General features: G+C 36.6%; 1 protein-coding gene across 3 annotated transcripts in view; it reads left to right on the top strand.

Annotated features, from left to right (window-relative positions):
* Positions 1–11,408, top strand: part of CTTNBP2 (cortactin binding protein 2) — an 81,678-nt gene extending 70,270 nt beyond the window's left edge. For all 3 annotated transcript variants that reach the window (XM_071733711.1, XM_071733713.1, XM_071733712.1), the window contains exons 18-23: positions 1,462–1,667; positions 1,859–2,044; positions 3,793–3,853; positions 4,747–4,879; positions 6,803–6,904; positions 9,812–11,408. In XM_071733711.1, coding sequence (XP_071589812.1) covers positions 1,462–1,667; positions 1,859–2,044; positions 3,793–3,853; positions 4,747–4,879; positions 6,803–6,904; positions 9,812–10,057 — 934 coding nt within the window. In that variant the 3' untranslated portion in view covers positions 10,058–11,408. The remainder of the gene's footprint in view (positions 1–1,461; positions 1,668–1,858; positions 2,045–3,792; positions 3,854–4,746; positions 4,880–6,802; positions 6,905–9,811) is intronic.
* Positions 11,409–13,201: the final 1,793 nt, after the last annotated feature.

Raw genomic sequence — 13,201 nt, 5'->3', positions numbered from 1 at the left:
TCCTTTCTGACCGTTTATACAAGCAGTATTACAAAATGTGAAAAGTTTACAAGCAGAAAGACAGAATTTTTGTGACTAAAGTTATTGTTTATTTTGGTAGCTTAACTCAGCTAGGAAAAGCAGACTTTATCTACATGGAATGGTATCTTCAGTATTATGCCAGGGAAGCTTCAAGGAACATCTCCAATAAGCATTTTATGTCTTATTTTAACAGCTGTACTAAGTATTTTTCTCAGTAGTGTAACTTTCATCAAGCTTTTACCAGCACATTGTAGCATTCCTATATATCATAAAAACTCAGTCTTTTGCTTTGAAACAAACAAAAGATACATCTATCAAACTATTTAGGCATTTTCACTTTTAAAAACACTAAAAAACAAAAAGCAAAAAAAATGTTGTCATAATATTTTGAGTAATGAAATGGCTTCTGTGTATACATCTATCCAACAAAATGGCTTATTTAAGTCAGAGGCATTTTATCCTCCATTTTTTCTGATGGATTTCTGCAAGGCTGGAACACAGCTTTTATAGCCTATCATTTCCTATAGACCTTTAATATAAACCCTCTGACTTTTAATCTTACCATCTCATGGTAAGGGTGTAAGGAAAAAAATAGTTGTATTTGATCTAAAAAAAGATTGTCTGGGTATCTGTTATAGACGTGAGCTGAGCCAGGAGCCTGAAACACCTAGCCTTTATCCCTTGAGAAATATAACTAAAAATAGTATTTATTTATTTCCTAATACAATTTTTTCATTTCAGTAATAAAACAATACAATATTTCTCTCTTAGAAAAGCAGAAGTTCCAGAAAAAACATGTCCTCTTGAATCGATTTTTTTTTTAACCAGACCCAGTCTCTAAATCAGAGAATCTGGAAAATCCACAGCATCCTGGAAAAACAATTCACCACAGATCAAATAAACAAAAGGAGTGTGAGAGCAAGGCAGCTGTACAATTAGAAAGGTCTTATAAGCTGGACAAGTTTGGAAATGGAAGAATACTGGAAAGGGTGAAATCATAACTGAATACCTCTTTTTTTTCCCCACTCTGGCAGCAAATGGACTATGAATGAACACCTGCAAGCATGGGAACTTCTCCATGCACTGGCAAAGGCAAAAGGGGATTTTTTTTTGTATATACTTGAACACACATCTTTCTGGAACATTCTTTCTTTTATAGCCTTAAAATGAAAAGGATGCTTTTTTGTTCCTATCTTAAGAAGGAAAAGCATTGGATGGTAAATAGTTTGCCAAAGCAGCCTGAAGAAATTTAGGTCAAACAATTCAATGTAAAACAAACAAATAAGCCTGATCTTAAGTAAAAGCAGTTCTTCACTGACACTGCATAGTCCAAAATATATGTTTCTTGGAAATGCACAATCTGATAACGTTACTCAATGTATAAAATACTGGGGCTTGATAACTGTCTCTGAAGTTAAGGGATCGTTTGTGTGCCTACAGGTGGATGTCCAAATTATGGAATGCTGTAATTGCTCCCAGAGTTCAAGAAGCAATACTCTCCAGAGCCTCTGTGAAAAGACCATCTGTACCAGGACAAGCAATAGCCAAAAAAAATCCTAGCCAAGGTCAACAGGCTGTTGTTAAAGCTGCTCTCAGTATCTTGCTAAATAAAGCTGTTTTGCATGGTTGTCCTCTACCCAGAACAGGTAACAATTCCAAAGTGGGACTTTTATTTTTTATTACTTTTTAAAAATTTCCTTGAAACACACATGTAGTTGTGATGGGAGGTGTGTGGTTAAAAGCATTTGCAGTCATTAAACTAAGCCATAGTATATGGTGATTAAAGAAGAACCATTTGCAACAGTCAGTTCTTAACATTGTTCTACTTTTGTTTCAGAGCTAGATAACTATATAGCAGATTTCAAAGGAGGAAATTTTCCTTTATCTGTGGTTTCAAGCTACAAAAACTGTAGTAAGAAAAGAGGTGAGAATGCTTCTTGGAGAAAAGTGAGCACAAGTCCTCGCAAAAAGTCAGGCCATTTGTCCTCCCAGACATGGAATAAGCAGGAGACAAATACCGAAGGTAAAAGTTGATATTTTCAGTTCGGAAAGACAAATGTGGGGGTTTAAGCTGTGTAGATATGAATCTAACTTCTTCTATCTCATGAATTAAAAATTCTCAATTCAGCAACAGTCATTTTTATGTTGATCGGTAAAAAATTGCTTACTCCCCACACCCAAATTCTGTGTTACTATGAGGTATCCTAATTAATTTTAGTTTGTTTGCTCTAATGTCATTCCCATTGTCTGATTTGAGGCTTTGGCTCAGATGATAGGAGTCTTGCAAGAAATTATGCTCTATCGTTCTCTTCCTCAATATAAGATGGGAGTTTGTTTCAATTCTTGATTGGTACTCCTTAGTTCTGCACCTAATTTACAGTATAACAACTTTTTTGTTGTTTTTTGAGCATACTTTATAGCTTCACTACAATAATTGCTTTTGCTTGAATCCAAGTAAAATAAAATAATATGTGCATCTTCATATTCTGCATCCCTTGTTCAATCTTATTGGACAAATTGATTAGAATGAACTAGAAATTCTGTAGTGGGTGGAGAGATCTTTGGCTTTAAATTGAAAAGTCTGTTTTATTTTCACTCTGATTGCAAAAAGTAAATGTAAAAAATTCTGTGTAGTCACAGATACTGTAAAGTTTTCAAGAAGTTTCTAGGTCATTTTCAGCATGCTGCTTGATGAAACAAGCTATGTATGACTGGGTCTATGCCTGTGTATAAACGTAAAAGTTACATTAGTAGCTGACCTCAACTTCATAAGACATCAAGCAAGCACTTTACTTCAGAGGAATAATGTTTGGATATATGCAGAAGCAACATATTCTTCTAAAAGTACAAATCTGTCTGGAAGGAAAACTTAGGAATACCATAGCTGAATATAATATCAAACAGGAAAACTTGTAGAGAACAAAATCAAATTACATTTTTCCTTCAGAAAATGAAGGAACCTTCAGGAAGAAGAGTTAGGAAAGGATTTGGTGAGAAAGCAGATTACAAGCACACATTCCCCCTTTAGAAACAGGAAGATTCTAGCCTCAACTACTTCATAGGTAAAAGCCTGAAGTACTTGGTGCCTGGCACTTAGAAATGTTAAATTGAGATATTCAGGTTTTCAGCTCCTGTTCAGAAAGAAGTCTGCTTTTTCTGAGCTGCAGCTCTAATGCCTTCATTTTGCTTGCTAGTTTTCTGTTTGAATTGTACATTTATCTAATCCCTCTCAAGAGGATTTAAGAAATCAAATGAACATCACCTCAAGTGGGATGGTTGGTAATTTATCTTGTACCAGAGTATGTGCTTGGAGTACAGTTAAAATCTGTGAATATATGAAAAAATGGAATAATTAATTTAATTTTAGTAGCCTTCCATTCTTGACTATCAGAACCCAATGTTCCTCATTCCAAATAAGAGTAAGTTATTTGATGTTACTGAAATGAAGCAAGCTTAAATCTGTTTCTGTTGACAAGTGATTTCTCTTGAGAGAATGAGTAATGTTGTTTCAAGTATCTCCCACAGAAACCTCATGTTCTGCCTTGCACAAAACCTTGGGCAACCCATGCCCCATTTGCCATTTTAGCAGTTCCATGTGGCCCTAATGCTACTCTCAGCAGTTTGAAGGAATGTATTCTGATTTTTGACAGGCTCTATTTGATTTAATTAGGCAAAAGTGGGAACACATTTCCTCTGTTTATCACAGATCCTGGAATGAAGAAATCAACACCTGGTAACACACTATAATAAGTCACTCTCTGTCTTGTGCAGGTATAAAATCTAAGACTATGTTGCAGCCAAACTGCAAGAAAAGAGCTTCTCTCACCACTAAGTAAGTTTTCATTTCTGGTATTTGTAACACTTGACAAATAATAAAGATGATAAAATTGTTTTGTAAATCAGCACTTTATAATAAATAAAGATGTTGTATTTAATAATGCTTTGCTTCTAGATGTGAAGAAAGGAATCCTTTTAAATTTTCGTTTCTGAGAGAAAATAAAATTAGTGTACTTCAGTATAATTTTAGAACCCAATTCTTCAGTTCAAACCTTACAGCACTGTATGTCTTTTTATGTAGAAGAAAAGCCTGTGACTTAAGCATATTATGTAACATGTTATGTACTCTGCCATGAAAAGCCAGCCATATGCTTTTTTCACCTGACATTACATTTTAAAAACTCCTCTGGCTCTCTTAGCTAACTGAATAGCAATTCAGAGTAGTATAGGACATGTTCTTTAGTCTAAATAACACAGTTTCTCTAAGAAAGTGTACGAATTAGCCAGGGGGAACTAACTGCATTTGAGACTTTACTTCAGACTGGAACCTTGTTTCTATCATATCCACAGGCATAGAGGGAATAAAATAATGCATCTTCCAGTATGCCAAGGTTTTTTTAAGTTTTTCGGATTAAGTCCAAAAAGAGAGTGGAAGAAATTTGATTGCTCCATCTTAAAAAGAGCATACTTTTTGAAAATAGTACACAGAAGAATCCTGTGTTAGAATTTCAGAATGGAGAGAATAATTTTAATAGAAAGATCTTTTATGGTATCAACTGTTTACAACTGCCACTGAATGAGATGTTACTTTAATTCGGTTTATGGTAGCAAAGGTCATTTGAAAAGAAATTACTCCTTTCTAAGTGTATGTATTATTTATTTTAAAATTCCATATGATAGTTCAATTTTTAATTGTTCACTCTGTTTTTTGGAATTTTTTTTAACCAGATCTTCAGAGAAGGATCAATTAAAAACACTAAATCTTCAGCAAAGGCTGTCCCTTGGTTCTGATGATGAAGTAGATCTTGTGCAGGAGCTTCAAAGTATGTGTTCCAGCAAATCTGAGCCTGATATAAGCAAGGTAAACACTAGGTTCTTAAATAATTTACTTCATTACCATATGCAGTTGTTTGCTGTGTGCTTAAAATAAATTTTTAATTCACAAGCACTGCTTGAACTGAGGAAAATTATTAAATTATTTGGGAATAAGCCAAAGTCAACTAATAAATTATACATTTGAAGGCTAGTGGTCTGGTTTAATATATATTATTTTAAATTGAACCCTCACTATTTTTTCTTGTAGAGATTTTTGCAGTGGAGACTGAAGTTTATAAGTTCATAAATTTATAAGTTCATAAATGCTAGAAACCTTCTTTGCATTATTGCTCCCCATGTTATCTTTCAAGCTGTTGCTGCTTCCTCTGGTAAACTGTTTCATAGTCTTAGGGACACAGGAGTATTTCCTGACATGCATTGCACATTTTGTTGGTTTAATGTAATCCCACAGGCCCTCACAGAACTGGCTTGAAGCTCCTCTGCTCTGCAGGCAAAATGTAGCTTCATTGCCCCAAGCAAGAATTAATTGGCCTAATTCTTTTCTTGAATCATGGCAGAAGAGGATGGAGGATCCTGGCCGGGCTCATAAGTTTGGGGCCAAGTTCTGTGCTGGAAGGGGCTGTGGGTGGTTATTGGAGGCCTCTTGAAGCAGAGGGTGGAGCCATACATCTCCCTCATTTTTCCTTTTGCACCAAAATCATCCAGCTCGTCCTGTAGCTGTAGCCATTTTTTCTTTTCCTTCTTTCCTCCTAGCACAGCTGTAGTAGGTAGCTGTGGCAGCAGGCTGCCTTCACACCAGAGCAGCCCTTTCATATCTTTTGAAACACAGATAAGAGTCAGTCTTAGGCTACTGTGCACTCAGGCTGCGCCTCTGCATCCCCTCGGATCTCCCCAAACAGCAGTGCCATTAGTTTTTCTTTATTAGGTAATCTTTTCATTCTTTGAAGTCAACAAAGTTTTTAGTAAAAAAAAAGAAATACTGTGTTTGGGAAGATTTTTCAGCCTAGTTAATGAAATCCTTTATTATGGTGTTTTGGTTTGGGTTGGCTTTTTAAAGGATTTCCAGTACTTGCATGAGTCACATGCAACAAGCTAGCAAGCAAATCACCAGCCAGTTAGCACAGGGATTTGACCATATCTCTTCTTGAGAGAATGTAATTAAAAGAAATGGTGACCCACTAAAAATGATGTTTATAGCATGTAAAATGTAATTGCTCCTTGTTGACAATTCAAGGAAATAGGAGTTAGATAAGGAAGGAGATAGATGTCACTGTCTTTTGTTCAGTTTCCTCGCTGTGGGTGGAACCATCCATGGCTGGAATTTCTGTTGTGAATTCCCTAATGTAGCTTTACAGAAGTGAGGGTGCTATTGCATGTTCTCTTGGTGTGACATAATTTCAGGCTGCCATCAAAATAAGTACTTTTACTCTCTAAATTGTCCTTTCCCTCAAATATGTTCCTGCTGCCTCTCTTGTGTTGAGATTCAGTACCTTTGTGCGTGCAGAGATCAGCTTGCTCCTGCAAAGTCTTCAGTTGAGGACTGAAGGTTGATCAGACTCAATCTGTTATTGTACAGTCACAAGGTTTGATGGAAAATAGCAAAAAAGAAACATGACAGGAGGGAGAGAAAATGATTGTTCCTCTCTCTGTTGTTTTATCCTACTGGATAAAATGTAATGGGAAATTGCACTTAAACTCTGTTGAATAGTGTTGCTCTAGAAATGTGTGTTTAATCTTCCTCTCATAATAATCAATGTGAAATTTCTCTCTTCATCTCCCATCTCCTACAAATGCACTCAAGAATAAAGGGAAAATACTTGAATGGTCCTTTGGATATTTATGCATTGGATCGCACAGAAACTACATGAAAATAAAATCCAAAATTTGGCAAATTGAACCATCTCTTCTGTGAATAATTGAAAAATCACCATTTTCTTATCTTTTTTAGATTGCAGACTCTAAGAATGAGCTATTGATGTTCAACAACTCTCAGAAGAGTCCTGTATTTTCAGCAAGTGGTACTAACCCAAGAAAAACAGCAGCACAAAAGGTACGTGAAAAGAGTCCTCTAGTAGACTGGGGAAGGTGTCTTGAGTTTCTCCAAAACCTGAATTTCTGATTGGATCCAAAGAGTTACTGTTCCAGTGCCCTGTTTGTCACAAGACTAAGCTGTCATGATTCTTAGGAAACCTCTTAGACTTGCCAAGTTTCTTCCCTATGTTGTAATATACAGGTCTCTTGGTATATGATTTATGAGAAGTCAAGAGAAACCCTATGTCATGGGTTTGGTGATTCTGGGAAAAAATAGTCTAAATTTAAACAACCTTTACTAAAGCCAGAGCAATTTCGGAGTGGGAAGATAACGTGAATTCTACTGACAGATATAATAGGTCCACTATCTGTTCTTCTTTTCAGAAAAAGAAATCATTGTTAGTGAGTGCTAACCTTTCTACAAAATAGGAAGATGAAATTATACCCTGCTATGTTTTCATTCTCTGGATAATAAAGTCTGGGTTGTTCAACTTCTTTCCTTTTTTGGCTTCTCAGGTTTTTGAACATCAAGAGAGCTCCTGAGCACACAGTTCAATAATCTTAGCCAGGGTAGGGTCTGTTCTCTGTGCTCCCTCACTGAGCCCTCTCTGTTCCCTCTATAGGTATTCTCTAGAGTACAGTCCAAGCATTTTCATCTGACTGTGATAAATTGTTTCGTGGAGACATTGTCCATTTTCTGCAGGTGCAGTGAAATAGCCCTGAAAATGGCTTAACTTGCACCCATCAGGATGAGATGACTTGCCAGCCTTGCCATCATATTTAAATATTCAAATGTTAGAATATTTTCTGTAATTTTATTAAAAAGCTGGAGAACAGTCTCTGCTGGACAGAAATAATTTTAGTATTGCAGATACTCTAGTATATTGGAAATTACCCTAAAGATGTTCATTTCAGACATTCCAAATCAGAGCTTCACATGTGCTAATTTGGTAAGACACCTGACCTATCCATTCCTATTGTAAATTTTTCCTAGTGATTTTTCTTCCTTTTAAAATTCCTTCTTAGAATGTGAGGCATAACTATATTAACCTTGGAGGTAGACAAGCTTAGCTACCTGTATGGTTTTTGAAGAACTTAGTCGAAAGATTTCATATAGAATTAAAAAAAAAAGATTCCCCATATCTCTGTTGAGGAAATGTTGGCAAAAATGAAGGGTACCCAACTCAACCTTTTGCTAGGTTTTATAAATAAGTCTAATAGAAAGACAGGCTTTGTTTCTGGATGTAATCATTGCTACAACAAATGTATCAAGAGTGTAGCACAGTCCAGAGCACAGTCTCAGTTTGGAAGCAGAAGTCAAACTTGCAGAGGTAATTGTAACAATGAGAAAACTACTAAACTGCATGAACTGGTGCTTGAAAAAGAATCTGAGGTTAGAAACACATCCTTTTCCAAAAGGAAATAGAGTTCTGCAGGTAAAAAAAGCAATAGTGCCTAAGAAGGGGAGGTTTTACCAACAGTAATGACACAAGTTACTTAAAAGGGCAACCTACCCACAATTAATTTATTTTGTTTTCATTGGCTGGAAGAAAAAAGTGTGTGAAGGAGCAAGGGAAAACTGATATGAGATGCAGAATCTTTTATCCAGGATACAAACAGATAGCTGGTGATAGATGAAGATAAGGCTGGGGGGTGACCTCGTGGCAGTCTACAGCTTCCTCAAGATGGGCAGTGAGGGGAGGTGCTGATCTCCCCTCTCTGGGGACCAGTGACAGGACACGAGGAAATGGAATGAAACTGAGTCAGAGGAAGTTCAGATGGGACATAAGGAAAAGTTTCTTCACTGGGAGTGTGGTTGGTCACTGGAACAGGCTCCTCAGGGAAGCAGTCATGGCACTAAGCCTGTAGAGTTCCAGAAGCATCTGGATGTTGCTCTTAGTCATATGGGTTAGTCGTAGGCAGTCCAGCAAGGAGGAGGGAGTTGGACTTAATGATCCCTGTGGGTCCCTTCCAACTGGAGATATTCTGTGATTCTGTGGAATCAGAGATTAATGAGGAATAGACAATGATAAACAGTCTTTTCATGCCACCAACTGTTCTGTAAAGAGCTGTAGCTGATAGGGAAAATGGAAGGTTTCATAGCTTTCCAGAGGACGTTTTGGATTCAACTGATGCTAACAGTTGAGGTCCTAATTCTCCTTTCTTGTCAGTGGAAAGGCAGGCACCTCTCATGAAAGGTATGTTAGTGATCATTATAAAATAAACATTATCCTTCTTCTTGACTATAAGGGAACAAAAAAGTGACAACATGCTTAACTTTGGCAGTTCACGTATCTATATTTGGGCAGGGTGAATATGGTACAGTTTTTAGGAGTGTAGCTTCTTAGCATATATAATTTGAGATTCTAAAACCTAATTTAAATTAAAGCAGTCTATAAGATATTTGTTAAAATGTAACTAGCATTTTGATTTTCATTCTTGAAGTACTATTTTTGTTATTATTATTCTGTTACTATTTATGGCCTTTATGGTGTTAAAACAGTGAATATCTTTATTCAAGCTGTAAAGCTTATTTATTGCTCATAAGTACCTGGATCTCCCTTTTTTCCCTTTTACCTGTAGCTGCAGCTATCATATTTCTGCAGTAATGAAAGAACGTGCACTTCTTATTTTGTGTTCTTCCAACACTGAGACCTCTCAGAATCAGTTGAAGTTTTTTCAATCTCAAGGCAGTAAACCTATTGACTTATTTTGGTATTTTAAGATGGTGCTGATACTTCCTTTCAGACAAAGAAGCAAAAAACCAGCCACAGTTTGTTTACCAAGCAGTGAGAAGCTGTCATATTAAGCTGCAAAAGATTATAAGTAGCAAGGGTTCTGTGGGGCTGGTAGGCTTGGTGCGTTGTTTTCCAGGTCCAATGGCAATAATTATTTATACAGAAAATGTCTGTTTTTTGATTCACAGGATGGAATGCATCCTCTCAGCAGCAGTCGAACTGTGGAAAGCAGCAACAGTAAATCAAAGACAGAGTTGGGTGTTTCGAGAGTTAAATCTTTTCTTCCTGTTCCTAGAAGTAAAGTCACCCAGCCTTCTCAGAATACTAAAAAAAGCAGCAGCAGTAATACAAGGCAAATAGAGGCAGATAATAACACAAAAAGAGAAATTTGGAATTTGCACAAAAAAGAACAAATACAAAAATCTAATAAATAAACTGCCTACCATAGAGTTTTCTGTGTTCATATAATCTCTATTGCAAAGAACCAAGTACTCAAATATGTAAATATTTTTTTAAAATAAACTGTTTCCCTGTAATGTAAAGTTTGTACAGGACCACGGTTTTATTTCTATGTAAATCAGCTCAAAAATATTGATTTAAACTTCAGAAACGGGCAGTTTTGCCACCTTCATAGATGTTTGCTTTTTTTTTTTCTTCTTATGAAAATTACTCATTTAAAGGACAATATTCAGGGTTATTACCACAGGATTCTGTTTGTGTATATACTGTACATAAATATATTCTATTAAGTTCATGTGTTAAACTGCATTCAGATGAGTTGCACAATATGTTCATCAGTGGCTTAAAGCTGTTGTACATGCATTTTAAAGACATGGTGTTGTCTTCACTTAATGAAAAACAAATGGAATGTGGCAATAATGAAATTGATTGGAAATGCAGATCAATTACTTTCAGCTACAAGCCATATTAAATATTTTGATTTCCCATCACCTGCCTACTGCATTGTGATTTTGTTTCTCCCAAGCTTCTCTTCACCTAAAACCATGAATAATTTCTGTTCTTTTATCTTTTAATAAAAGGAAAGAGATTGAGAAATTAAAATGCAATAAAAGTTATTTTTCTCAGACTCTTACTCTTTGCTAGAATTGAAGAAAACATAATCATTTATTAACTTAGTTTTTTCTTGTATATTGTAAAAACTTTTATATACTTCATTAGTGTTTTAAAAGTATTCAAGAAATAATAGTGTTTTAACAAACATTTTACTGGAAAGGAATTTGAGCACACGCTTAACTACAGTATTATCAGAGATAATGTAGTAGCGATAACAGGAGTTACTATGTAATTATCAATTTCTATTGTGTATTTAAGATGTAATTGCTGTGAAACGATACTTGAGTTGCAGTTAAAATGAAGTATTTTTCATTTTTCCCCTCACTACAGAGGTAGCTCATGTTCCCACAAGGGAGAGTTTCTACGAAGGGGAAATTTCCCCACTCTCTGCTTACGGCAGCTGCAGCAGCGCACGTGGGGACTGTAAGAGCTTGGGAACTCTTGTTGCCTACCAGCTGAGGTATGGAGACAAAGGAAAGTGCAGAGTTTTCTTAGCTCAGACGTAGCTGCCTTCTGAGGGGGGCTACCAAGAGGTTGTTTTGAGAGCTGTGGACAGTAGCATGCTCATGCTGATAATTTCCAAAGTACCATTTTTCTCAAAATAAGCCTGGAAGATGAGAGGATTACCTGACTGTGTCCTAACACTTCACGTTTATATGTAAAACTGTCATCCCAAACTCATGTCAATAAAATTTTTGTACTGCAAGACAACAGTCTGTCTTTCTGTCTCTTAGCTTGTGTGTATCTCTATTGATACAGAAGTTTATTTCTGTAATAATTTCCTGCACAGAATATTTAGAAAATGCCGTGCCTCTTGGTAACGACTGTTTTTTTAAAACTTGAATTTCTTGTGTGATAGTAATGTGTAACTGGATATGGATGATTTCTCAAAAGGTTTTTTTTTGGTTGGTTGGGGTTTTTTTGATTAATTTTGGTGCTGAAAATGGGATGCTACATTTGCAGTTGGCTCTTGGCAGGATGAGTCAGCTGCAAGTCGCTGCAGGTCAGAGCAGTCTCTCAGCAATTCGCATCCCTTACATGATGAAGCTGTGGGGCAGGAGTCTGGTAGCTCATGTGAGAAACTCAGACATGGATTTCATGGTGAGGAGGAACACAAAAAGAAAAACTTTTTTTGTGGTGATCACAGGAGTTGCTGTTAACATCAGGATATGTTATAACAATTAATTACTTTTTTATGGGGAAAAAAAAAAGTGATAAGAAAAATCCTGGTATGGTTCTAAGCTGGATTCGTTCTGCATTGAAATCTCACCTTGCAGATGTCAGACCTTATTTAGCTCGAGTTATCTGTGTTTCTGTGTGGTCTTAGGCACAGTATCCTAAATCATGTTTTGAAATGTATGTTGAGACTGTGAGAATCAAGTTTCCTTTGCTGTACATGGAGTGAAAATTTGCAGATGATGGAGTAACTTTGGTCATTTGTTCATAGTTTGAAAGTTCGATCTCTCTGAAGTTAGCACTGCCTCTCCATGCCCTCATTATCCTTCCTTTTAAGCCTGCTGTCTGAATCTCTCTCCATCTGCACCTCTTACCTGGTTGACTTCTACCTGCTGTCATTTGGTTTGTCCATCTTTCAGTTCAGCACAATCTGTGGTATCCATCCATCTTTAATCACCTGGTATATTGCACATCTCCTTCTTACCTTCTGTAGTAACTGTTAAGCTCTCTTGTTGGGCTGTATCAGCTCCTGCCCACGTAACCACAGGGTGGTTTGCCTGTGAACATGAGCATCCTGGCTTCCTGCTGGTTTATCACCAGGGCTGAGACAGTTTGTGCAGGAGCAAGGAAAGGCTCTGACCATGAGTTCACGGCTTCATTTGATCCTCAGTCTCTTCCTGTGATGCTACAACCAGCACTCCACATACATGACTTGTAACATCAGCTACTCTCATTTTGACTTAGTAATTGGCAAAATAATTGTTCTTAGCTTCCCGTGTCATAAGCAGAGAGATTTTTAACTCTGCTATCAATGGTGGAGCACGCTGCCCCATGCTGCACTCTGCTCCCTCTGCTATTACCCCTTGAGGTATCTTTAAAAGAGGTGAGGTAAGTGAAGAGAGGAATCCCCTTGAGAACCTCCTGTTGAATTTACAAGGGCTGCATTTTGAGATTGAAGTAAGTCCTGGTGAATAAAATGAGTAGGAATACTGTTTATCCTAGGAACAGGAAATTTGTTTTGGCAAATGGGAGGTTTTGCGAAGGAAATGCATTACTCTATTGCATTGCATGTTGCTTAATTTGCAAGATTTTTAGGCAGCAATTAATTGGTCACTAGTAATTGTACACACAGTTCTGAAGCAATTTTTCTTTTCCTTCCAAATGTTAAATCATAGACAAATAATGGTTGAGATAAAATACAAGATCTGTATCAGAAAGAGGAGAAAAAAAAAGATTGTAAGTTTTTAAATAAAGTAAATTAAAAGCAACAAGTTGCGTAGTTCTGAACTGACCTCCAGCAATTAATGGCAATCAGAATTAACCTTAAT

The sequence above is a fragment of the Heliangelus exortis genome, chromosome 1, assembly GCF_036169615.1.
Source record: "Heliangelus exortis chromosome 1, bHelExo1.hap1, whole genome shotgun sequence".
Taxonomy (NCBI): Eukaryota; Metazoa; Chordata; class Aves; order Apodiformes; family Trochilidae; genus Heliangelus; species Heliangelus exortis.
Note: the sequence above shows the minus strand (reverse complement) of the source record. Positions and strands in the feature narration are given on the sequence as shown.